This window comes from Macaca nemestrina, chromosome 9 (assembly GCF_043159975.1).
Source record: "Macaca nemestrina isolate mMacNem1 chromosome 9, mMacNem.hap1, whole genome shotgun sequence".
In the NCBI taxonomy this organism is placed as follows: domain Eukaryota; kingdom Metazoa; phylum Chordata; class Mammalia; order Primates; family Cercopithecidae; genus Macaca; species Macaca nemestrina.
In genome coordinates, this window is record NC_092133.1 from 9697726 (window position 1) to 9724369 (window position 26644).

Genomic DNA, 26644 nt, shown 5'->3' on the forward strand with positions numbered 1-26644 from the left:
GAAGGCATCGGGACCAGCTTTGGCCTCTGGCACCCGGGGCCACTTCGTGGGAGCCTGAATCCCACCCCTGCTCACTTGGAGTGTTTTCTGTTTCCAGGGGAGGCCAGTGCTTCCACTATGTGGGATAACAATGCCTGGACGTTCTTTTACGACAACAGCACAGACGGCGAGCCACCGTTTCTGACCCAGGACTTCATCCATGCCTTTCAGCCGAATGCCAAACTGATTGTCATGCTCAGGGACCCTGTGGAGAGGTGAGCAGTTTCTGTGTGTTGTATTTGGGGTGAGAAGAAGAAGCACTTTTGAAGAAAGGTATTCTCCTGTCATCACAATTAAGATTTTGTCTCCTTTAGAAAAAATTGAATAGGCCAGGTGCAGTGGCTCACGCCTGTAATCCCAGCACTTTGGGAGGCCAGGGTGGGTGGATCACCTGAGGTCAGGAGTTCAAGACCAGCCTGGCCAACATGGTGAAACCCTGTCTCTACTGAAAATACAAAAATTACCAGGCGTGGTGGCACACTCCTGTAGTCCCAGCTACTCGGGAGGCTGAGGCAGGAGAATCGCTTGAATCCAGGAGGTGGAGGCTGCAGTGGGCCAAGATGGCGCAACTGCACTCCAGCCTGGGCAACAGAGCAAGACTCCATCTCAAAATAAATAAATAAAAACAAATAAAAATCAATGGAACTTGCAATGTTACTGCTGTTTCTTATGTAAGTGTTATTCTTGGGGCTGTCGTCACTGAGTTGACACACATTGCAGATTGTTTTCTTAACCATTCTGATCCTGGTCTGCATGTCTTCAGCCCCGGTGGGCCTGACCAGGGACACAGGATGGTTCCTTGGTGCTGTCAAGGCTCGGGAAACACCCTTAGAATCAGGGGCGTCGGCTTCGCCACGTGGTTTAACTCCTAGAATTCTGTGTCTCTCGACGTGGTTGATGCCTTTATCCTTGTCTGCATTGAATGTACAGTTTCCAGCTTTCCTTGAGAGACCAAAAGGAAGAACAATGATGAGTAGAGCAGCTTTGCTTTAAGATCAAGGGTTGCCCAGCGTGGGTGAGGCCAGGGTAGTGGGATATTGAACAGCCACTGTGGGGCGGCCCAGCTGCCACTGGGCGCTGCTTGCATCATTGTTGCCTGTGTGAATACAGAATCTCAGGGCTGCCAGGACTTTAAAATTATTTAGTCCAACGCTCCCTCCAGTACCACCACATCAGAGCAGAGGGGCCGCAGTCTAATCCGAGGCGCTCTGAGTCAGGGAATTCTCTACGCAAGATGGCCAGTGTAGCTTAGGACAGCTGTGTTCCTATTTTGAGACCAGGTCTGTTCTGGGGGAACATGCACTCATTAGTCCTGTTTCTTCTCAATACAGTCAGACAGACCAAGTCTAATCCTTCCAAAACAGGAGAGGCTGGCAATATTTAAAGACGGGGACCACAGCCCTTTGTGTCGTATTTTCCTTTGGGCCAACTGCATCTTCTGATGGATTGAATTATGCCCCGCAAAAAGATATGCCGAAGTTGTCTCCCCCAGTGTGTGTGACTGTGGCCTTATTTGGAAATAGGATCTTTGCAGATGCACTCAGGTTAAAATGAGGTCATACTGGATCAGGGTAGACCCTCAGCCACCCTAAGACACAGGGAGCATGCCTCATGACGAGGCTGGAGTGATGCTGCCACCAGCCAAGGGGTGCCAAGGAGTGCCGGCAGACACCAGAAGTCAGGAGAGGTATGGAACAGATTCTCCCCCGGCACCCCAGAGGAGCCCCCCTTGCCCACACCTGGGTTTCAGACTCCAGCTTCCAGGACACTGGGGGAAGAGTCCTGTCATTGTGCACCACCAGTTCATGGTGATTTGTCCTGGCAGCCCCAGGACACTGACCTGTGGGATCCCTTCCTCAGGTGGCATACCTTCGTGGCCCCACGTATTTGCCAATTATAACAATAAGGCGTGTTTGTTGTGGAAATTTTAGAACATATATTGGAAAACTGTTTTCAAACTATAATTTCTCACCTAGATAACTACTATTTATGTTTTGGTGTATTTTCTTCCAGACTTTTTCTATGCAAATAGGTGTGTGTGTATGTGTGTGTGTGTGTGTGTGTGTATACACGTGGGTGTGACGGTACAGTCTTATGTCCTGCTTCTTTCACTTTGCATTCTTGTCCCCAAAAAACATGCTTTAAAGTCTGCCCTGGTCACACTTCTGAGCTGATGTCCCTCTTATGGAGTCTGCATGGCTCCCGCCACTCTGAGTATGACCTGGTTAGGGAGAGGCTGGATCCGCCCTCCCTCAGCCCCAGCGCCTGAGCCTGAGCTCTTGGTGGCTGTCCCAGTGCCATGCATTCTGGCAAGTGCCAGGTGTGGTTTCACTCCCTACCCTCTGCATCTCCCAGCCCAGGACTTCGTCCACTCTGTTCCGAGGCAGCCACTGACTTGCTGTCACTTGCCATGTCCCGTCCCACCTGCTGGTTCCTGTGTTTTGGAGGCAGAAATTGGCCTTGCTGAGCAGGCTGGTCTCCCTCTGTTCAGCAGGGCTGATGCACACTAGCGGAGCTCTCATGGTGACATAACTGTCACCTTGCACTGACCCCTCGCAGTCCCTGGAGGTGTTTTCACAGCTGCTCTGCCTCCCTCCCCCCCACGGCTCCCAGCTGAAGGGCGCAAGTGCTCGGTGTGCTCATCAAATTGTTTCCTGTCGCTGCTCCTTAGTTCCTCATTCTGAGGAAGGTCAGACCACGCCTTAACCTCAGGGGCAGCCTTGTGTGCTCTCTGGGCACAGAGAGGTGGGGGCCCATCTGTCAGGACTGGGTTTGGTGTGTGTGGGCCCTGCTCTGGGCCCTGGGAGACTGGAGCTCCCGGTGGGCACGTGGGCGTGGCTGTGGTTGGTTACAGTAGTGCAGAGTAGGAGGCTGGGAGAGTGGGCTCCTGAGTGGGGAGATCCAGAAGGAATTGACCCGGAGAAAACTGATGCCAGACTGGATTTTGAAGGATGAATAAGAGTTTGCTGTGTAAACAAGGAAGGAAGGTGGGTTAAGATGAAGAAACCTTCCAGGCAGAGAGAAGGACAAGTGCAAAGGAAAAGACCACGTGTTCTCCTGTTTGGGGTGGAGCCAGGGTCCAGTGGAGCCAGGGTCCCTGTTAGGGGGTGGAGCCAGGGTCCCTGTTAGGGGTGGAGCCAGGGTCCCTGTTAGGGGTGGAACCAGGGTCCCTGTTAGGGGGTGGAGCCAGGGTCCTTGTTAGGGGTGGAGCCAGGGTCCCTGTTAGGGGGTGGAGCCAGGGTCCCTGTTAGGGGTGGAGCCAGTGTCCTTGTTAGGGGTGGAGCCAGGGTCCAGTGGAGCCAGGGTCCCTGTTAGGGGGTGGAGCCAGGGTCCCTGAGTGTGTTTCTTTTTTCCTGGGTTCTGGTCCCACTTCTGAGGACACAAACACCACAAAGGTGAGCGTTGGAACAGAAGACAGCAGCACCGTGCAGGTGCAAGCGGCTCAGCCAGGAGCAAGACCTGCCAAACTCTTCTCTCATACCCAGCCCGAGTCTGCCAGCTAGAAGGAGGCTCACAGTTCACAGCGTGGTCCCCCCAAGTAGCCACCATGTTTTCTTCTTTTAATAACAAATACTCTATTTATCCTAGGAATTGAACGTGAAAGCTTCTTGCCTCCCTGGTCCTCAGCCTAACAGAAATAGTTGGTCAATTCAAACACATATTCAGCCCCTGCCACAGGCTGGGTGCTGTGCTGGGCACTGAGCATACGTGCCCTGGTGAACAACAGTGGCCACCCAGTGCCTACCCCCTGGGAGCTGGTGCTTTATCAGAGAAGTGGGCGGCGGCTTTGTCGTGGCACATGTCCTGGTTCTGAGGAGAAGGGCAAGATGCTGGGGCAGCAGCATGTGTTAGGACGCTGACCCAGGCCTTGCATTGCCTGCTGTATGAGTTATGTACTGCTAGGGAACAAGTTCGCCAAAACTTAGCAGCTTCAAATGGTTTCTGGGGATCAGGAACCTGGGTGCAGCTTTACTGGGTCCTCTACTTCGGGTCTCTCTGAAGGCTGTGATCCAGCTGTCACCAGGCTGGGGCTCTTCCATGTGCTTGACTGCGGAAGGACCTGCTCCCAACTGGACATGGTTGTGGGCAGAATTTAGCTCCTTCAAGAGCTGTTGGAATGAGGGCTTTAGATCTTTGCTGGCTTTTGGTGAGAGGCTACCCTCAGTACCTCGCCAAAGGGCCTCTCCAGTATGGCTGCAGGCTTTATCCAAGCCAGCAAGCTAGAGCGTCTGCTAGCAGATTAGAAGTCACGATTTTTTCTAACCTAGTCATGGGTGTGAAATCCCATCATCATTGCCATATTCTATTGGTTAGAAGCAAGTCGTGAGGTCTAGCCACACTCAATGTGAAGAGACTACAGGGTGTGAATACCAAGAACCGGGGATCACTGAGGACCATCCTAGGAGTCAGCCACCTCCTGTTCTGCACCTGATCCTCAGGAAACTGGGGCCTGCGCTTTGCAGCCAGGAGAGTAGCTTCCAGCTTGATCCCAGCTCTAGTGGCAGAGGAATTGTGTTTATGTGCGTATTTTCTGTGTAAGTTACTGACATAGCAGCTATTTCATTTATTCTTAAACATTTATAAAAATAAGTAACAATAGGAATTTCTTCTTTTTCGAAGGCTGGCGCGTTTCCCATCTCGGCCAGAAAGGATGATAAATACTGTGTGTTTAGATCACTCTTGAAGAAACAAACACTCTGAGCCCAAGTTCCATTAGCATAACGGGATCCTGGGCCATTAGCCCTGTTCTGTGGCCTTGCACTTCTGTACGCGGGAGATGTTGTGGGTCGCTGGGTGCAAGTTGGATTGGTCCCAAGTTGTTCTTTTCCTTCTATAAATTGACTTGGAGAGGGGAAATACTACTTTTATTTTTAGTTTTAGGTTCACATTCAACCTTTACTTCTATAATTGATCCAAAGTAGAGGGTTTGAAAATGTTGGAATTTTAAGCAAAGTCAAATCACTTTTAAATTTCCAGAGAAAGATTCAAGTGGCAAGTTTTTTTTTTTTTTTTTTTTTTCCTGGAGGAGAACAGAGGAATACTGGAAAGAAGTGGACGGGATGGTTCATATGGCCAAAGAAGCCAGCCAAGAATTCATGTTCCAGTTTTCTCTCTGTAAGAGATCATGACAATTTAAAACTAGCTTCATGCATTCCTATGCTAAATTGGCCCAGTTAATTAAAAAGAAGCTACCAGTTGCAAGCAGAATTTGTCTTTATTTAATCCCATTCGTAAGTGGTAAAGACTATTCTTTTCAAATGCATCTCACATTAGCCTCCTGCCTCTTCATTTGTGAGACAGTTGATAGAGTTTGTCTCTTACTTCAGAGGCAGTTATAGCCCCCATTAAATGTGAAAAATGCGTGGAAGGTGCTGGCCCCTCCAACCTAGTTGCATTCCTCTTTTATTCAAGGGACATTTGGAGTGGGGTCATGCACCATCTGTTAAGGATTTTACAGTGTCTATATTTTGGGTTTAATTCTGTGTATAGTCTTAATGCAATGCCCAGAAACGACCCACCACAGGAATGGTTCGTTTTCCCTTTTTATGACGACGAGTCCAAAGGGCAGGAGAACTCAGCTCAGTGAAGAATTCAAACTCGGTTTTGACCCAAATGCCTGGAGTCTTGGAACCTGGCTCATTCTTTTCTTCATCGGCTTCTATAAACTGCGTTTTTAAACAACCCGTTGGACTGGCCAAATGATTCAGTTATGACGATAAACTAGGAAAGGAAGCAGGCTTTTAATGAAATGGATTCTGTTATAGGCAGTCACTCAGGGGGACACAGAGGAATAGCGGGGCTGAACATTTGGACAGGAATCCTGGTTGCATCAGTTTCACTCTGTCTGCAGAGCGTGTGAGGGGGCGTGAGGGTGGTGCGCAGCTGAGTAGGAGGTGTACCGGGGTTTTGGTGCTAGGGACACAGGCATTGGAACCCCAGCTCTGTCACTTACTGCTCTGTAAACTGGGACAAGAAACTTAACCTCTCTGTGCCTCATTTTCTCATCGGTAGAATGGGGGAATATAGTCCTACTTCCGGGGTAGTGAGAGTTCAGTGACTTAATATATGTAGTGATGTGTTTAAACAGGGCTTGACAAATGGAAAATATGTAATCATTAGCTATTATTATTAGGTATCAGTAATAGCTCATAATAATAACAATAAACTGATTACTCATTTACTCATTCCCCAAATAGAGTTGCAAACCACATAACCAAGTTTTGGTCAACAGTGGACCCCATGTATGATGGTGGCCCCGTAATGTTACAATCCCGTGTTTTCACTGTGCCTTTTCTATGTTTCAATACATAAATTCTAACTCTTGTGTTACAACTGCCTACAGGATTCCTGCTGTACAGGCTGATAGCATAGGAGCAGTAGGCTGTACCTTGCCGCCTAGGTGTGTAGGGGGCTGTGCCATCTGGGTTTGTGTGAGCACTCTATGATGTTCACATAATGACATCGCCTAATGATGCATTTCTCAGAACATATATGTCACTGCTGTTAAGTGACGCCTGGCTGTATTTATCGAACACCCTTGATGTGCTAGATGCAAGCTGTACATACGAGAGGAAAATCCATCCCGTTTGCTCTCAGGGAGCCTCTGTCTACACCTCATTCACCTACTTCCACATCAGAGGGAGCAGGATGCCCACCCTAGGGCAAGAGCCAGCACGCACAGGAGGGAGCTGAGCTGGATTCATGCCTTTGAACCGCAGCAGAACTTTGACTTGAGAATCTCTCTTGCTATTCAGGCAGCACCAAAAGCCCTTCTCCAAACAGCTGAACTTCCCCCAGCCCCTAGAAGCACTGATTGAAAGCCGTGGATATGTTCTCAGTCAGAAGAGAGCCTGGCATTGGGAATGTCATGCGATGTTTTCTCTAGAACAGATTTGCACAAGGATTAAAACGCAGGCTGTTCCTAGCACTGAGGAATTCATTATTGATTTAAACCATCTCAAAGGGAAATTAGGAGAACGCCTCTGTGCAGAAGAGACAGAATGAGGAGAAAGCCGTGGGGCTGTAGAGGTTGCAGCAACAGCCACAAATCGATTTCTCTTTCTCGCTCCTCCCTCCAGCTCTCAGTCTTTCCTTTTCTCTAAGATTTTGGAAGATTAAGAATCACAAGGGTCCTTGCGAGGACTACTGTAGTGCGGTATCTTTATTGAAGCTGCCTGTTGATTCCTGGGGGGTTCAGGCACTTTGCTTTCCAGAAGCTGCCTGTTGACACACCTTGATATGGGCCCTGGAAGTGGTGCGAGGTCACTTTAATAGGACTGAGCTGTTGAGCCACCCGAGGTCAAGGGGGTTGGCCTTGACCACAGAGAAGGGAGGGAGAGCTGGCAGCGCCCAGGCCAGACGGACAGCTCCGGTCTTTGTGAAGGAGTTCTCTGAAGACTGTTCAGGAGGGACTGCCTGGTGAGGCGCCACATCTTGTTATTGGTGGGAGAGAAACCACCAAGCCGAAAACTCCCAAGTGTTGAACGATGTTTATGTTTTGGGGAAATGTTTGCGAAGTTCTTGGCAGTCCTGTGTATTCCCACACGATTGTTTGGAAAGGACAGTTCCGAGCAGGAGGCACACCCTAGGGAAAAAGAGCCCCGTTGTGTCTGTATCTATAGAGATCCCAAGGTGAGATGTTGCCCGCTGGGCCGGGATCAGGGAGGGCACTTAGAAACGACCCTGGGGCAGCCAGAGTTACGGGACCTGTCTTGCCCAGAGTTCTGGGCTGCTTAGTGAGGTTGACGCTGTTGAAGGAGGAGGTCACACATGTCACATACTGGACCCCCCAGTGTGCAGTGGCCATTGCCCTGCAGTGAGGGGCCCACACCCTGGGTCTGGCTTTGTAACCAAGGGTAGCCAGGCAATCCTCAGTGCACCCCAGGTTTCTTGCCTGTAGAAACATCTGCCATCAGGATCACTGGTGAATCACGAGAAGGTGCTCTGTAAACCACACCAGGCTCGGAGATGTCAGGGATGCTTGGTGTCGTCTCTGAGAAGTGCTGTCTCCCAGTCTGTGAACAGTTACCAGGGCCCTGTGATTGGATGCTCTGGAAGGAACAAAGAGGGGCTGGGAAGCCCACTTGTGCACAAGGAACCTAGGGCCTGGTAGGAAATAGAATGGCCCCGATAAACAGGACACCTGTCATTCATGTGGGCGTTTTTAGGACCAAACGTGGATGTTCTTAACTGGCAGAAAATGAGCCTCCCCAGTGTCACCCCCGTGTTCAGTCTAAGGTGACCGTAGACAGTCCCTCCAGATCAGCTGGCCTGGCCAGTCCTGTCTCATCGAGCCTCCTAATGAGACAGTCACAGTTCGTGATTTGGTGGAACAAAAGGTCTCGGTCTCAGCTACATTAAATGGCCTTTTTTTCCTGGTAGGAAAAATATATATAATCGTTATTGATGGTACCATACCACAGGCTGGGAATTATTGATCAGTGATTTCAATTCGGATTCCAGCAAATGGAGAATAACGAGGCCAGGTGCTCTGGCTGCCTCTCATTACGACCCTCACGTGGCCACAGGACTGCAAGATGTTGTTGAGGGTGAATTGGAGGACATGAGCGTGTCCCCATCTCGGGTCCTCCTGCCTGAGGAAATGTGACCGTTCCCGTAACTGTCATTGAGGAACCAGCTGGGGGTGTTTGAGGAATACGGGAGGTGGAGCCAGTGCCACTGGGGTGAGCCAGCCCAGGGATGGTCACCTGCTCCCCGCCGCCTGCAACTGCAGCACCAGCTTGGGATCTTTTCTCAAAAGTGGCCCTCTGAGAAGTCCCATGCATGGAGCAGTAACTGGAGGAAATGTCACAGCTCAAGGCCACCGAGCACCTGCCCTTGTCTGAGCTGAAGCTGAGATTGAAGCTTGTGTGTTTGGGTGCCTATTGAGCTGGGTGATCTTAGTGACTTCTGACATGAGTCCCTTTGGGAACTGCTGTGTTAGAACCAGCAGTCACTTATCAGGGTGATGAAGACACCTTGGGACTGGGGAGTGGTGTGTTCGCACAGCTGTGTGGTGTATACTAAAAACTGGCGACTTGTTCACATTAAATGGGTGAATGCTACGGTGTGTGGATCATTTCTCAATATAAAAATGATATGAACAAAAATACTACAAAAGGAGGAGGAACCCACCGTGGAGAGAGGTTTTCCCAAACTAGTGGCATTGGAGCCGGGACCTGCGGAGTTCTCCATGTAGAGGGCAGGCCAATGAACAACCACATCGTCACTTAGGAACTGGATCCGTTGAACTTTAATGAGCTATTGCGATCACCAAGGAATATTAGCTTTTCCAAGAGGTACAAGATCCCGCAGTGTGTTCCGGCTTCATGATAGATGCCTGAATTCCCTTTTGCTGTTGCTGTCACTTTTCTAGATGCCCAGTGCGATGTTCCATAAACACATTTGCTGTTCCCGACCGTGGCGTTGGAGTTCCTCACGTTTATCCTAAGTGTTTGTTTGCCACTCTATTATATTTGTAATTGCTTATCAGTCTCCTGTGACTTACTAAGTAGTTCTGGAGTAGAATTGACTTTTTCTTCCAAATCACTGTGCACCCAAAATAATAAAAACATCTAAACAAACAAAACCCGAAAACTGTCAGTGCAGACGGCCAGCACCCACTCTAGTCAGCCATGGATTTGTCTCCTTGCCTAAGCTCGGAGGGCAGGGGCCACATCCTGCTGGGTGAGGGGCTTTGGGGTCAGGCAGGCCTGGGTTGCTTTGGGTCCCTGTCCTGCCCTGGAGCTTCCTGGGCTGCGTGACCATGGGCAAACTCCTTAACCTCTCTAGTGTCAGCCTTCTCCTCCATAAAATGCAGTGGCCCGTATCTCATTGTGGGGTTGTGAAGATAGAAGCAGAGCATGCCTGCAGCACCCTGCACAGGCCCTGGTGGTGGTGGCCCTCCCTACCCCCCAGCATCCACATCAGGAGTGGAAACTGAGAACATTGCAGGTGCTAAACCCAGAAAGCAATCACACAGAGCCCTGTCCTGCTTTAATAGTGATCAGCTCACTGACCTGTGCTCACGCTGGCTCAGAACAGCACCCTGTAAGTGTCCCTGAATGAATTCGGCAGTGGTCTTGGGGTGATCATCCAGATTTTACATAGTAGGGCCTTGCCCACTGCTGGCCTCTCCTTTGTCCCTTGGGGAGAGACATGGTCACTTTCAGAGGCACTGGACTGATGGAGCCCTATGCCCCCAACATACATTTCCCATCCCACTGCTCCTCCAGGGGTCCCAGGACCCCTGCGCTCCACAGGAAAGGGACTGAGCAGCACCCCATGAGCACAGGCCCAGTGTGAGGGGCCGCACCGGCAGCCTTCTAAAATAACCGCAGCACAGAAGGCCTGGAATGCATTTGGACTTATATTTGGAATTGTCGTTGGAAACAGTCCTGGCCAAATGTAATACCCATCTGTTCAGGATGGTTTGAGAGTAAGAAAATGAGGTGGCTCAGCTGGAGGGGGCTGGGCAGCCCTGAAACTCAGGGCTGGGAGGGTATCAGGTCCCCTGGCCCCCACGCTACCCTGGAGCCCTCCTTCCCTCCAGCCTAGGCTGCTTCTACCTCCTAGGACCATCTGATTGTGTTGGGCTGCCGTGACTGGAGATATTTCCCCTTGCCTGCACCAGGTTTTCTTCCTAAACCTTCTGCCTGCTGGTCAGTCTTTCAGGAGTTCGGGACTGGGCTCCCTCCTGCTGAGGTTTTGCATCTCCAGGGAGAGCAGCCAGGTTTGGCGCCCAGCACTGAAAGCAAGCGTCCGCTGAGGCCGCATCTCCAGGGAGAGCAACCAGGTTTGGTGCCCAGCACTGAAAGCAAGCGTCCGCTGAGGCCGTGAGCTGCCTGTTGCCTGGCTCCGCCCTCCCACATTCCTGATGCGGTGCCTCTGTTAATGCTTCCTGGGGTTGCATCTGTGCCCCTGCAGTTCTGTGATGATTCATCGTGAGCTGTGTGTTTTCCGTGTTGGTCTCCTTCCCCCACTTCCTCATGGGTCAGTGGATTTTGAAGACTAAAAGGTGGACATTTCAGTTTGTCTCTGTATGTTTCATCTTGTTCAATGGTGTGCCTGTCCAGCCTTTTGAGGTCCACTGGATACTTATTCTTGATGTGTTTGCTCTTCTTCTCGACATTTTCTGAGTGGCTTTAACCCACCCAAGTGGCTTTCCCTCACCCGAGATTATTAACTCACTGCTTTCCCCTAGAAAATCATCAAGGGGGAAATGATAGCTTTGTTACTTGAAGACAGTCTTAGGAAGCATTTGCTTAATTTTTGGGGAGAACCCAAACAGTGCTCCCCTGTCCGAGTACTCCCCTGAAGGGAAGTGCATTTGCCTTCCTTCATGCCTCCTTGTGGGAAACCTGGCCACATGGCTCCAGTCCCCCGCTACCCTCATGGCCACTGTTCCAGGGTCTCAGGGTGGCAGAGAGGTGTCAGCGAAAATAACTCCTTGGAGTTACTGGTCTTCCTTGGAATTGGGGTTTAAAATCTGTATTGGTTTCCTAGGGCAGTCGGAATAAATCACCACAAACTTGGCTTCTTAAAACAACAGAAATGTATTCTCTTATGATTCTGGAGGCCAGAAGTCCTAAATCAAGATGTCTGCAGGGTTGGTTCCCTCTGGTGGCCCTAAGGGATAAAAGCCGTCCCCTGCTCCCAGCTCTTGGTAGCCTCCAGCAGTCCTTGGCGTTCCTTGGCTCATAGACGCTGCACTCCAGGCTCTGCCTCCGTCTTTCTGTGGTGCTCTCTGTCCTCTCCTGTTTTTATAAGGACACCTGCCATTGGATTTGGGACCACCTTAAATCCAGGAGGATCTCATCTTAAGATGCTGCACTTAATGACGTCTGCAAAGACCCTTTTTCCAAGAAAGGTCACATTCACAGGGGCTGGGCTTAAGACTTGGACATAATTCTTTGGTGTCCACTGTCCATCCAGCTACAGAATCCAGATGGTGGCCATGGCTTGTGGTGAATCTAGACCCTGTTCAGATGTCTGTGACACAGCAGGATGCCAGGGACCCAGAGTGGGTTCTCACAGTGGGGTTCAAGGGTCTCCCAAAGCCCACTGCCAATTCTCTGAGCAGATCCAAAGTATCTAGAGGTGACTGAGAGGCCAAAGGAGTCTCTTTTCATCCAGCCCAGGAAGGAGCGTGACCTGGCTCTCAAAGGCTGTAAATGGGACTCACTTTAACCCACCCCAAACAGATGAAAATCAGCCGTTTCACCTGCTGGGGGTGGGCTTGCCTGGTTGGAACAGTGGGTATGTCCCAGTTTTTCCCAGGGATTACTTCTTGATCTCTGAAGAATTGTATGGAATCAGTAGATCCCTCATAAAGTGACTTTGTATTTAAAATCAAGACAGGCTTAGGTGCTTTTGTTTTACTTATGAGCCAAATATCTGCAAGAAATGTTATTACCACAAAGAAATTCTCAGTATGGAAACCTTCAGCCAATGTTTGGGTTTGTATGAGGTAATTTATGTGATGGAATTCCAGTTCCGCCAAACAATTTGGGTAGTTCTGTGGGCATCTTTGGTAAAAACTGGGCTTCGAATTCTTATTTAACGTGGGATTTTATGACATTTTCAGAAGCATCTGTTACTTTTCATTGACGCAGTTTCTTGGGCTGAGCCATAATATTGACAGGACTCGTAGGAAATGTGTGAGCCAGGAAGGGTACCCCTCGGACCCGTTGCCACCTGGCACCCCTCAGTGCACACAGCCAAACCCTGCTTGAAGGTTCACGTGTATCTGATTTTGGCATTTATTGACCAGTCATTTAAGTCATAGTAACTATGAGCGACCCTATGGTGACAGATGCCGTGTTTCAGTTTCGATGTGTCTCCTAATTCTGAAGAAGGAAAATAGCACAGGTGATGTTGGGGACACCAGTAATAAGCTGATGTGGTGTTGTCATGGGGAATATTCTCAGGTGAGTGTGGATCTGGGGAAATCCACTCAGTGACCACCGAGTACCTTTGCTGACTGGTCCCTTTGGACAGTTTGGCTGACCAGGCTGTGGTAGACGGAACACTCCTGTTCCGGTGGGTGTTTTGATTCTAGGAACTCTGTGGGTAGATCTCAAACCACTCGCTCAAGACTTCCAAGAGGTGTCCTCTGTGGACATTGGCCGTGGATGAATTCTAGCGGGCTGTGTCAGAGGCACCCCATGTGCCAAGGTGGGCTACGGAGGTGGATAGCTTCTGGGCCTGTCCCTGAGAAATGCTGATCCCTGTATCATGACCTCAGTTAGAGGGGAGGGCGGTGGAGGAGGCACATTTGCAACAGACCCTGCTATAAGGGAGCACAGTTTTTGCAGGACAGTGTGTGGCTGAAGGTCTGGGTGTATTTGGAAGTATGGATGTCAGATACCCGGATGCATGGGTGCAGAAGGAGAGTCACAGGACAGACTCTCTTTCTTTCCTGTGATATGGGTGCAGATGAAGAGTCCCTGGAAAGAGGGGAAGCCAGGTTGGAGAAGCTGAAGGAATAGAAAGTATAGAGCTTCGAGGAGAGAGAAGCCTGATCCCGCAGAGCCATGTAGGCCACATTTTTCATAAGCCCGGTTTCACCCTTGATCCAGAGACGCAGGTGACACAACGAAGGCTGTGAGTGTGTGAAGGGTTCTGGGAAGAGCCATGGGGCTCATGATGAGGTGTGTGTGCAAGAAGAGAGTGGGACATATGGCAGGAAGGTTGAAAACAGACAAAAGGGGCTGTAAGGAGAGAGAGAGGAGAAAAAAGAATAGGAAATTCACACCCTGAAAGTTCTGTTGAAGATAAAAACACTTTTATTTGTTTTGTTTTGTTTTGTTTGAGACAGGGTCTCACTCCCATTGCCCAGGCTGGAGTGCAATGGCACGATCACGGCTCACTGCAGCCTCAACTTCCTGGGCTCAGGTGATTCTCCCACCTCAGTCTCCAGAATAGCTGGGACTACAGGCACGCACCACCATGCCTGGCTAATTTTTTGTATTTTTAGTAGAGACAGGGTTTCACTATGTTGCCTGGGCTGGCCTTGAGCTCCTAGGTTCAAGTGATCCTCTCACCTCGGCCTCCTAAAGTGCTCGGATTACAGGCATGAGCCACTGTGCCTGGCCCTGACATTTATTAAAATGGCAGTGCAGGCCTTCTTCAGGACCATGGTAGTAGGTATAGGGACTGCCATGACAGTTTTCCAGTAGAGGAGACAGACTCCGAATACAACTAGGAAAAGTAGGGATTTTAAAGCTGAGGCAGGTGGATCAGTTGAGGTCAGGAGTTCAAGACCAGCCTGGCAAACGTGGTGAAACCCCATCTCTATGAAAAATACAAAAAAATTAGCCAGGTTTGGTGGGTAGGCGCCTGTAGTCCCAACTACTCGGGAGGCTGAGGCAGGAGAATCGCTTGAACCTGGGAGGCGGAGGTTGCAGTGAGCCAAGATCACGCAGCTGCACTCCAGCCTGGGCGACACATTGAGACTCCATCTCAAAAAAAAAAAAAAAAAAGCCAGGAGCAGGGCGAGGGGGTTGGTGGCTGGAAAGTTACTAAAGGGAAACATCAAGGGGGAAGGGGTGGGGATTCCGGCTAAACCAACCCAATGGGATTCTTGCTGGAGACAGGCCAGGTGGCCAGGCACCTCCTGGAGGTGGTGGACCAGGAACCTGATCGGATAAGAAGGGTGATCAGTTGTCAAGGGTGGGGGATTCTGGCTGAACCAGCGTAGCCGTGTCAACAAACAGCATTTTGACAAATTTAGTTTAAAGATCTCCCTGGTGTTTATTAGCACGGTCCATAAACAGGGCAGCATCCCATTCCTGTAATACGAAGGTGCCCCTGTGGACCCAGCCAGGTTCTGGCTTTATAGGCAGAAATGGGCTGAAGAAGCAAAAACAGGGAACAGAGAGTGGATTGTTCATTTCAAAGTGACTTTCCTTCTAGGGTTAAAGCAAAGGGGACGTCTGACTGGTTGCTGTGAATCCCCTGGTTTTTGGAAACTGGCCCGTTCTGAGTTCAGTTCAGTTACGTGGCACCTAGCACAGATGACTGTTCTGGCCTGTGCAGAGGCTCAGTCCAGAACAGTAGCCTCTCATCAAGTTTGTTTAACAGCAGGATTCTTGGTAAAATAGGGTGATGCAGAGATGGACGTGGAGGTAGAAAAGTTGAGGTTTACTTGGGAGGAGGATACAGAGGAGCCCGAAGTGGGTCAAGGAAGACAACCAGTTCCTGTGTGGCAGCGATCTGCCATAGCGTGTGTGGTGTCTATGAACAGATCCATGTCCACAGGTAAACGTGTAAGTCTGCAGGTATTCACGTGCATATGTGGGGGTGCTTTTATATTGTGTTAAAAACGAGGTCCCTACCAACCTAGAAAGACACATTTCATCATTTTTTTTTTCAATGTCAGGAATGTGTATGCAAAGGACTGGGAATTTCATGTGAAATTGTAATATCGCGAGAGCAACAGATGCTCTTATTTTTGCTCCCTTCAGCAGAGGAGAGAGGAATGAGAAGGTGTATAAAATTTTCATGGCTTCTCTTTGCTAGTGTACCATTTTTGTAATCTGGTGTTGTTTGAAGCTCCCTGTTACTGTGAAAACAGAGGCTGCCTGAGATGACTAGAACGAGCAACAACAGAAAAGCGGCCAGTGGCTTGTGTGGGGCCAGTGTAGACACGTCTGGGTCTGGAAGAGCTTAGGTGACCACGAGAAGGGTGGGAGCTCCAAGGGACAAGGGAGGTGGCTCATCTGCAAGGGAAGGAAGAGGGGTGGTTGTGTTTCAATCAGGAAAACTGGATAATGTAATTGTACACTGATTTTCATTGTCACCCAAATGGTGTGATTGCACATTCATGGGTGGTAAAAATATACATTTATTTTATTCACAGGTTGTACTCAGACTATCTCTACTTTGCAAGTTCGAATAAATCCGCAGACGACTTCCATGAGAAAGTGACAGAAGCCCTGCAGCTGTTTGAAAATTGCATGCTTGATTATTCACTGCGCGCCTGCGTCTACAACAACACCCTCAACAACGCCATGCCTGTGCGTATCCCCCCGAGCTGGCCCCCGGCAGAAGGAGCTGGTTTGTTGTTATTATGCAAGTGGCATTGTGGGCTTGGGTTTTAGCATAGGAACAGAGAGAAGCGTTTTAATGTGCAAATGCTGTTCCCCATTATTCATGGATGTAAAAGCTGAAAACTGATGGGCTCTTAGGCTGGCTCCCTGCCTTCTTCCCTGCTGGTCACCTGCCACCTCCCCCTCCTCCCTCAGCAGGAGAATGAGGGTGCGTTTAGGAAGATTACCATTTAGCAAGACACCCGGCAATTAGAATCGGCAGACGCGAGGACACCCGACTCTCAAATTGTCTTAAGAGCATTCTCTCGAGCGGCGGATTGTTTTGTTGGTTTAAAAAATTACCCACCAATGATTTTCAGTGCTTCTTTGACAGAGTCTCAGTTGAAAAATATTTTCGGTGGATTCCTCAATCGTATCTCTTGTTCTTCCTTCAGAACTATGTCTGTACATTTCTAGCCTTTTCGAATGCTGTTAATGGTGAATTCAGCACCTTTTAGCCCTGGGATAGTTTTCCATGCTGGGCTCCCTGGGCTGGCTGTGTGCTTCAGCAGCAGGGCTTATGCAGCAAGGCTAATGCCGCTGCCTGTTCCGGAGTGGCTTTACAATCCTTGCTCTGCTCAGCGTCTCGCATGGCAAGGCAGGAACAGGCCTGCTGTGGAATCTCGGAAGGCCCCAGGGTGGTGGGACTTCAGGCCTAGAGGCCCTGTCCCCTCTTTCTTATTACAGAGGCCGTCGGATCTGGGAGGCAGCATGCAGGGGCAGCGGGTGGGATTCCAGCCTGCCCTGTTGGACTTTGTAGTTTGGCAAGGAAGATGCCACAGGGACACAGGTACCCCAGAGTCTGCTCTGGTGCCAGGTGGGAGGAGTGCACTTTGCAACCAGCCATTAGTGTGGATCAGGTTTCTAGCTTGGCCATTTGCTGGCTGTGTGACTCTAGGCAGTTGTTTCAGCCTCTCTGAGACTCAGTTGCTTTGTCACACAATGGGGTAATAATACTGCTTTACCAGGCTGTTGTAAGGATTAGAGAGCGATGAGTCTGTCTTGCATTCCTGCATTCATTCTTGCCACTATGTCCCCTGCATGGTGCTGAGTCCTGGGGCCACAGCAGTGCCAAGACAGGTGTGGTCCTTGCCTTCCTGCGCAACTGGCAGGGAGAGAAGATGGAGGCTGGGCAGGGAGCTCTGGCCACCAGAGAACCACCTGAGAACAGGGCATCAGGCAGGTTCCTAGGAGAGGGAATGTCTGTGCTGAGGCCCGAAGGAGAGTTGGCCAGGGAACTGAGAGCAGCGTGTGCAAAGGCCCAGTGGTCAGCACCACCTACCATGCAGAACACAGCCAGCCGCGTGGTGTGGGAGATGGGGGGCACTGAGGGAGGGGGCTTGGGTGTGTGGCATGTGGGGCCGCACCCCCAGGACTTAGTGAGCCTCAGAAGAAGTCTAGACTTCACCCTGAGAGAGATGGGACCCCTCGGAGGGTTTTAAGCGGAGGATAGTGTAGGAGTGGAAAAGGAATATCTCACTACTATGTTCATGGCTGAGGCACCTGTAATAAAAGACTAAAGCAAGAAAGCACACATACTTGTTTAACGTAAGTTTCATGTAACCCGGGAGGGAGCCTTCATAAGGAAACGGAGACCCGGAGAAACAGGAAACCTGTGTGTGTTTGTGCTTGGGTTTGATGAAGAGAGCAGTCGGGCACAGGGCTATGATTGTCAAAGGGGGAATGACCCAGTGGCTCTGCGGCCACCGTCACAGGGGACACAGGGTCTTGGAGAAACTTTATTTGTGTGTGGCTTGGCCAGCACAGCTTGTTGACCCAGCTTCGTGACCCAGAACTGCTCTCACCTGTGACTCTTGGCCCTGGACCCCTATGGAGTGAGTCTGAGAGAACAGGCAGGGCAGCCCGTCTGGCTCTCAAGGTGGCTCCCTGAGGGCGATCTGAGGGCTGGGGCTGGCAGGAGGAAAGGGGCGCCAGCAGGAGGAAAGTGGCGCTGGGCGTGACGCCTCAAGGTGGGGTTGTGGTTTCTTCCAGCACGATCACGACGCTGAGCACAGAGGGGTGCCCAGCGTGTGCTGACAGACACAAATCAAGTTGCAGCTGTGACTCAGGCCAGGCCCATTTCGTGCCACATCTACACTTTCCTGCTGCAGGTGGCTCTTCCATCCTGCAGGCCCCACATGGAGGACCCTCAGTCCTGGCATAAACAGTAATCACAGCAGCTAAGAGCCAGGGCTATCATGGGTCACATGCCGAGGTGGCACGCACATCAGGGAACATACTCGCGGACTGCGTTTCCCCATCATCCCAGCATGCCTGATTCAATCCACCCACAAGTCCTTTTCCCTCTTTCTCCCAGTTATTTCTAGAGAGCTCCACTGTTCTCCCACCCTCTGCTACTGCCCTGATTCAGCCACTGGCCCTTTCATTGCAACCCCCACCTGCACAACTTCCCTCTCTCTGGGAGGCAGCCCCTCCCCAGACCCCTTCTCACCTTGATCCGTTGCACCAGGCATCTTTCTGAAATGCCAAACTGCCATCACTATTGATGGGGTTCAGGGCACACTGCCCCAAAATACAACAGCTTGGCATTTGAGAAAACAGCAGAAACAGGAAGGCCACCCTTGCCTCCCTGTCCCCTCCTCCCCGCAGCTGGCCGTAAAACGCTCAGAGCAGAGGTGCCCTCCCTGTACGTCTTCATCTCTGAAGATCTGGGGGCACAGAGGCGAATCTGGACAGGCCTGGTTGTGTCTCCCCCAGTGCGTGACCACTAGATAATTCCCCCTTACAGGGGTTCGTGGCTCCGAGCTCACTTCTTTGGCTGGCACTCACCCTCTCACTTAATCAGCCAATATTTATAAATGCAAAGCAAAGAGAGGAAATTCCCCAGCATTATTAAATGATATAATTTGAAATCCTAAACAACTGTAATTACGAACAAAATTTGTGACATCGTCAGGAGACTGTCTCCAGGTGAATTTAAAGCACGGCTCGGGGGAATTCGCCTACTTTAGTGTGGGAAGTGAGGGGGCACCTTTGTCCCCTGAGGGTCAGGTGGTGCAGGCCTCCGCCAGGAATGGATCTTGAGGGAAAAGTCCAAGGAAAATCCAAGAGGAACCAAATAGGAGTGTTGTCCTGTCTTTGATAGGGGCCTCGTTTAAGGGAAGGAAGAGCTTGATGCACGACCTTCAAGGCTTGTCTGAGGCCAGCACCCTGACTGAGGGAGGGATGAGAAGGAGGAAGGCATTGGTGGTTCCTGGCCCCATCCGGCCAGGTGACCCTGTTTGCCTGGCCCCCTTCTCTGCCCAAGTGCCTTCTGGTAGACAAGAGCCACCAGGTGGAGCCTGCCGAGGAGGCTATGTGTGCTCGTCAGAGTATGGATGGGAAGTGATGGATTCAGCTAGTGTAGACTCAGCATCAGCCTGGCACTAAACCTTAACACAGGCCCTTGCATGCCTGGGGCTTCCTACTGGGACAACTGAGGCTCAGGGAGGCAGCCTTCCTCTGGAGTCACAACCAGTAAGCAGAGGATATAGGACCCAAAGCTAGGCCTTTTAACCCAGCTTCCCCGAGACGTGTGTTTGGCCTCAACATTTCCCCAACGGTCTGATCTTCAGTGGTTGCTACTCGGCACCCATGGCGTGGCAGGCCCTGGTCCAAGAGAGAAGGTGCAGGACGGTACTGTGACCAGTTGTGTGCTTGGAATGAGGCATGTGTCCATCCCCACCTTGGCATTTCTACCACATTGTGCCTTTTGAAACTTTCTCCTGTTCAGTCTCCTGCGTGACTCTCATAACAAACCCGATGGGTGGGTGGGAAGACAGGAGTCAGTCAATGTCACTGTCAGCAGATGAGGAGAGCGAGGGGCAAGATATCCAGCTAATGTGGTCGCAGAAGGGGCCAGAGCCCTCCGCTGCAGGCCCTGGGACCACTGAGTTCTCTCTGCAGGAGACTGCCTGAAAAGGACTGGGAAAAGTGGGGCAGGTGTGGGCTTTGCACTGGGGACTCCTAGGAGGAAGCGGCTTAAGCTGGGCTGGGTTTTGATGGGCAAGGAGAGGCAGGGCAGGGGGAACTCCTGACCCGAGGCACAGTTTATTTTAATGGCTTTAAATAGTGTTTCTTGCTGCAGAAGAGCGAATATTTAATATGCATGTGCAATCTGCATGCTACCGTGCACTTTGTACCACGTAGAGCGTGCTGACCCCCATCCAGTGCCCTGGGGCCAAGCACTTGGACACTTTCTCCCACACAGAAGGGAGGGTGTGCCCCTGCCCTCCTGCTCCAGGTCGACACTCTGACTGAACTTGAGAGCGCTGCTGAACTGAGCCATAAGTTCGTGGGCGCCATTGTGATCCTCCCCGTGTTGGGTATGCTTGAATCTTTCCGATAAAAGGTTTCTGAAACTCCATCTGTGTGAGGCGAAAGGGATCTAACCTTTATTCTTTACTGCCAGCCCCTGTCCCAAGTCCTTTCAATGCATCGTCTCATTAGAGATCCCCTGAAATCCATCCCTGCTTCACAGATGGGAACACTGAGGCCCACAGAGGTGAATCCTCCACCAATAGCTGTTATCAGGCAGGCTCGAGGTTCAGTCCTGGGTCTGCTGGCCTTTGACACTCAGGGAGTTTTTGCCTTCCCTAGCTGGCTCCTAAAAGCAAAGGGTTTTGCTGGCAGGAGGCCTGGGCTTTTATGTTCAATTTTGTGTTTTGCTGAGGATGACAAGACAGTAGCTTAGCGGGTGCCTCTGGTCAAAGGAGATCCCCAGGGGCAGGCTCAGTGGACAGGAGGGATGTGGCAGTAACAGATTGTCCCTTAATCTTCTCTTCAGTCCCTGGAGAGCTCACACATCAGAGAAAGAGCCACGAAATCGGAAACGCTCCTCATAGAGGTGAATTTTCATTTCTGGGAGGAGAAGCCAGTTTCCCTCCAGCTGTAAATCCCAGCCCGGCCACAGCCCTGGGAGGGCAGCTTTGTGAGGCACCCCAGGCCCTGGCACACCCTGCTGGAGTCATTCACCACCTTCCTGTGGCACCCAGACGCAGGGGCAGCACACACCCCTCTGCCTCTGGCCAGCCCCCGCCACTGTTCTGCAGCACACCCTACCCTGGGGATGCTCAGAGGGGCCAGTGCGCCTGCCTCAGAGCAGGGTCCCGAGAAGCCTGGTGCCTGGATGAGCAGCAGCCACAGCCCCTGGGAACTTGTCAGAAATGCAAACGCTCTGCCAGCCCCAGACCTCCTGAATCAGAAACTCTGGGGACAGGGGTATGGTCTGTTTCTCAGGCCCTCCAGGTGGGTGTTTGTGGGCTCCGGTTGGAGAGCCACCAGGGCTCTTGTCACCACTCTCTCCTTCTTGCCCTCTGGGGTTGGGGAGACTTACTCCAGGGCTTGCTTTACTCTGACGGTCTTCTCTTTCTACCCACTCCTTTTCTCCACTGCGTGCATCACAAGGTGATCGCTGAAGTCTGTTTCTTTACCAGTTGAGCTCTGTCTCCACGAGATTGCAGCCTCCCTGAGGGCAGGGCCACTTCTGTTAGCAGCACATCACCATTGCCTAGCAGGGTGCCTGGCACATGGTGGCACGAGCTCAGCTTATTTGCCAAATGAATGAATGGGGACTAGTGGGGAGGCTGAGTGGGAACTCCCAACTGAAATCCCTAGCAGGGGACGGAGAGGCTCGGCCAGGTACCTGTCTGGGGAGAAGAGGGGACTGGGACTGTGCTCAGCTCAGCCTCGGATCTCGGTGGGGATTGCTCTTCCCTGGGGCCCTGCATGGGGGACAAGCTCCATGTGCACAGGTGACCTGGCTTCGGGTCCTGGCTTCAAGGGTATTGGCCACCGACCCTGGGTAGCCCCCTGCCCTGCCCTGCACCTTCATGTTTCTGTCGATGAATCGGCTGGCGCAGTTAACTTCAGAGGCTTCTCACAGCTCTGATGTTTTCTAATTTTAAGCACATTGGGCACTTGCCCTAAATACCCTTTTTATTTTTGTTCTATTTTGATTCTCTGTCCTATGCTGGGAAAAGATGAGGGAAAACAGTCTGCTGGGGGCTGTCTTTGTCCTGTCTTCATGGTGCATATGGTTGCAGTAGTGATGCTGCCTGCACCAGAAACTGTCACTTCAGGTGACCGCACTCCCCCTCCCTGGCACAGGGGCTGGGGGTTGGGGTGGGAATTGAGGGGACTTTGGGGTGGATGGATCAGAGGGAAGGCACAAAGCGGGAGGGGAGCTAGCCCCCGGAGAAGCAGCCAAGTGCCCGGAGGCCTTCCCCGCACGCAGCCCCTGCGGTTTCCTCTGTTCCTCCCCTTCCTGGCTCAGCGCCGCCTGCTGAGGAGGACCATGCTGCGGTGCAGGCCTGTGTCCACCTGAGACCGCTCAGGGCGCTTTCACGAGGATGGGCACAAACGAGGTTTCAGAGAGCTGTCAGGTGCAGGTGCCCAGCCAGGTGCTCGGCAGGCCACAGCTGCTCTGAAACACCCCAGCTTGCCACAAACACCTGGCTGCTTTCCTTCTGGAAAGTTCTCCTGTTGAAAGGCACGTTCTCTGGAAAAGAAAAACCTCATCAGACTGGTCTCCCCTACGAGGGACGGCCTACAAGCCTGCCAGGGAGAGAATTGAAAAGCCCCAGGAGGCCGGTGACTTAACAGCAAGATGGTCTCGTCATGATTCGTCTGCGTTGGAGGCGACACGCATGTTTATTTCCGAGACTGGCACGTTCTCATTTTCTCTTTAGCTTCGGCCCAGCTTGAGGTCTTTTTTTTCTGAGCTGGCATGTGAGGTAGCAACAAAGTGTGGGTTGGAAACAGCTAATGAATTTTGAAGGCAACTTATCCACTGTAATTGCTTTTCTTCCTCCCCATCCTCCTTCATGGTTAGAAAAATAATGAAATGGGAAAAGAATAGTTAGCATCTGTACATATTTTGCCCAATCTTTCATTGTCTTGTTGTTAACACTGTATTCAGCATTTGCACCCGAGAACCATGTTGAGGGCCAGAGTGCAGACTTCGCAAGGATGGGATGGTGGAGAAGCCACAGTCCCTGCCCTCAAGGTCAAGGTCCAGGTCAAGTTGGGCAGGAAAGGAAATGTGACATGAGAGTGTCTGCCTAAAAAATGGGAACTCCAGAGAGGAGCCTGGGGAGCTGGGAAGTGCTGCATATATGAGAGGATGAGCTGGAAGTTTAAGCCAGGCCCAGAACTTTCTATACATAGAAAGCCATGGAAGCTTTAAGCAGGGCTGGCTGTGGCTAGCTCACTGCTTTGGAAAACCCATGCTGGTGGCAGGGTGCAGATGGAAGTGCAGAGACCAGGGAAAGGAGGACCAGCCAGGGCTGTATCAGCTTCAGGCAGGTGTAGATGGGGCACAAACAAAGGGAGTGGTGTGAACTGGGGAGAGATGGGAGATGAGAAGTTCTGTGCAGACACAGATAGGCAGAGCAGGGTCCCTGGGCACTTGGAGAAGGGGCAAGGGGAGAAGTCCTGGAGAAGGGGGCCTCAGCGAAAGAGGAAGAGGCTGGTTTTTTTGTTTTTGTTTTGTTTTGTTTTGTTTTGTTTTTCTGGAAGCTTTGCTAAGAGTTTAGGGTGAACTGTGGAGTTAGAGGAAACTGTTCCCAAGACTGCTGTCACTTCTGACACCAGTTGCAAGTTCAGGAGAGATATTCCCCAACCCACCTTCAGGTTCTGTAATTTTCCAGAAGGATTCTCAGAACACACTAGAGGCTATTACGCTCTTGATTATGATTTATTACAGGGAAAGGATGAAGATTAAAATCAGCCAAGGGAGAGGAAGTGCAGGGGGCAGAGTCCGGGAGGGGCCCACATGTGGAGCTCTGGGTCCTTCTTTCCTGTGGAGTCATGGACGGTGTTAGTGCCACTGGCCATGGTATATGACAATCCTTGGGGAGTATTGCCAGGCCAAGCCTTGGGGGCCAGGCCTTTTACTGGGGCTCCATCACATGCAGCTCCTGTGGCTGACCTTTAGTCTCCAGTCCTATTAGAGTCAGGACTGATACCATGTGGCCCAAGGCCCCATCATAAAGCACAGTGTTAGCCTGCCTATGACCAAAACCCCCAGGCCAACCAGGACACTTCTGTCTGGTAGGATGTCCAGGGACCTAGAGATCACCCCCCAGGAGCTGAGGGAAAGGCCAGAGTTCTCTTAGAATAGAGTGAAATCTTCACCACACAGCTTGCAGTAAGGCTTGAGAGAAGGAACAGAAGGGTGAAAACCCAGGAAATTGGTACTAGAAAGTAGAAAGGACTTAAATAGAAACATCCTCCTGTGGACTTGGTTCAGTGCTGATTAGATGCTGATTTACACACACCCTCACAGTCAAGGATGTTCCTCTGGCATCAGGCATTTGGCTCTTCACTCATCTAGGTTGTCTTTGGGGTGTCTGTGGTTGATTTTTCACAGCCCATTGTGTGCTGGGCATAGAGGTCACACTGGGAACAGAGAAATAGCCAGGATATTGTGCAAAGAACATGCGCACCATTGGTGGCCACAACCTTGACGTCTTCCCTGCACTTCAGTCCTTACCTGTGAAATGGAGGCATGGAGCTACCCACAGGGTGTTGTGAGGATTAAATGCAACCCCTAATATAGGAATTCTTTGCACATGTAGCACAAAACCCCCTGTAAAGAAGAAGAACACCTTGTGTTAAAATCCAGCTTCTGAAAGTAACTTTGCTAGGGTAACTCTTTTGTGGTATCCTAGTGAAATGCCATACCACTTTTGGAAAAGTGCCCTATGGTGTTGGGGCAACCGCTCCTGAAATAATGCCCTTCTTCTTTGGTCCTAGGTGAGGCTCCAGGTCGGGCTCTATGCTGTGTACCTTCTGGACTGGCTCAGTGTTTTTGACAAGCAACAGTTTCTCATTCTTCGCCTGGAAGATCATGCATCCAACGTCAAGTACACCATGCACAAGGTCTTCCAGTTTCTGAACCTAGGTATGAGTGTCGTGCTTAGACTGACGGGGCAAAGCATGAGCTCTGTGGACCTGTTCTGGGAGTCCTCTGGGGCAAATGCAGACCTGGTCAGCTGGGTAGGAATGGGCTGAGCTGGGAGACCTGGGGATGCCCTCCAGGAGGCCTGTTAAGTACCATTTATTGAGCACTAGCTGTACAAAGGTCATTGTGCACAGTATGGTGAGGGATTCTCTGGAGAGGAGGAGATAGTTTCCCTTCTGGGAACTTATGGTCTAGTGAAGGCAGAGGAAGAGGCCATAGCTCACCTAACTGAATGACAGGTAGGGTGCCATGGGGAAGGTCAGCACTGTCATGTAAGGTATGTGCTGATGGTTTGGGATCCCAGCTACTGCAGGGATGAGGAAGGCTTCGTGGAAGGAAAGGGCCTGAGAGCTGAGCTTTGTATGACCAACAGGATGTCACCGGGGAGCTGGAGCAGAGGACATGGGGCTTGGAGGAGGGAACAGACAGATCATTGCATCATCTCGGGTATTCTGGGAAATTCCTGGAGTCACAGCCGTGTGGCTGAGTTTTGGCTGCTGGTCATGGGTGCTGGGCCCCTGGGTCATGACCACCTGCCCTCAGCTTGTGGATACCAGCGCCCCCATGGGCCTGAGAGTCACTTTGTGGTGACAGGCCACACTGCTGACTGTGGTGATGGCTGGCAGAGGCATGTGCTGGCGGAGTGAGGGCTGCCCATGTGGACGGGTCACCCAGGGATGGCTTGAAAGGCTGAACAGGCTCAGAACAAGCCGCCCTCCTTCCCAGGACACCCCCTGCAGCCCTGACTGATGGTCTTGCCCGGGAACTTGGTTAATTGAGTGTTTCTGGAAAATATCTGCCTGCCACTGGGACTTGGGCCTCTTTGATCATTTGATTTTGTTTCTCCTTTTTTTGGAGAGCGGTAATGTGATCGAGTTTGATGAGTTCTTTCCCTTCCAAGGCTTAGACTCATCTTTCTTTGATTTGACCACATGTTGACTCTGTCCCATTAATGAGCTTGTCTTGTGTCCCCAAGATGGATAGTAAGGCCAATTCTGTATCTCATATGGCCCTAGGATGCTGGGACATGCTTTTTCTGTATATGGGTTAAGGACTTTGGCCAGATCCCAAGAGCCTTGGGTAAAGAGGCTTGAGCAGTGATGGGTTACACTAAGAAGCTGTGGCGCAGAGGGCTGGGCGTGAGGGTGACTGACAACCTCTGCCGACCTGTTTCAGGGCCTCTCCTCACTCCAGAGGGCGGGGCGTGGGGGTGACTGACAGCACCTGCCAGCCTGTTCCAGGGCCTCTCCTCACTCCAGAGGGCGGGGCGTGGGGGTGACTGACAACCTCTGCCGGCCTGATCTAGTGCCTCGCCTCACTCCAGAGGGCGGGGCGTGGAGGTGACTGACAGCCCCTGCCGGCTAGTTCCAGGGCCTTTCCTCACTCCAGAGGGCGGGGCGTGGGGGTGACTGACAACCTCTGCCGGCCTGATCTAGTGCCTCTCCTCACTCCAGAGGGCGGGGCGTGGGGGCGACTGACAGCCCCTGCCGGCAGGCCTCTCCTCACTGATCTCCTTGCTGCAGATGGAGGTTCAGCCCGTGGGGGCTCT

At 51.4% G+C, this 26644-nt stretch overlaps 1 protein-coding gene across 11 annotated transcripts in view; it reads left to right on the top strand.

Annotated features, from left to right (window-relative positions):
* The window catches only part of LOC105470073 (carbohydrate sulfotransferase 15), an 84577-nt gene that overhangs the window by 54750 nt on the left and 3183 nt on the right, over nt 1-26644 (top strand). For all 11 annotated transcript variants that reach the window (XM_011721821.2, XM_011721835.3, XM_071068970.1 and 8 more), the window contains exons 5-7: nt 98-254; nt 15902-16058; nt 24888-25035. In XM_011721821.2, the coding sequence (XP_011720123.2) occupies nt 98-254; nt 15902-16058; nt 24888-25035 (462 nt within the window). The remainder of the gene's footprint in view (nt 1-97; nt 255-15901; nt 16059-24887; nt 25036-26644) is intronic.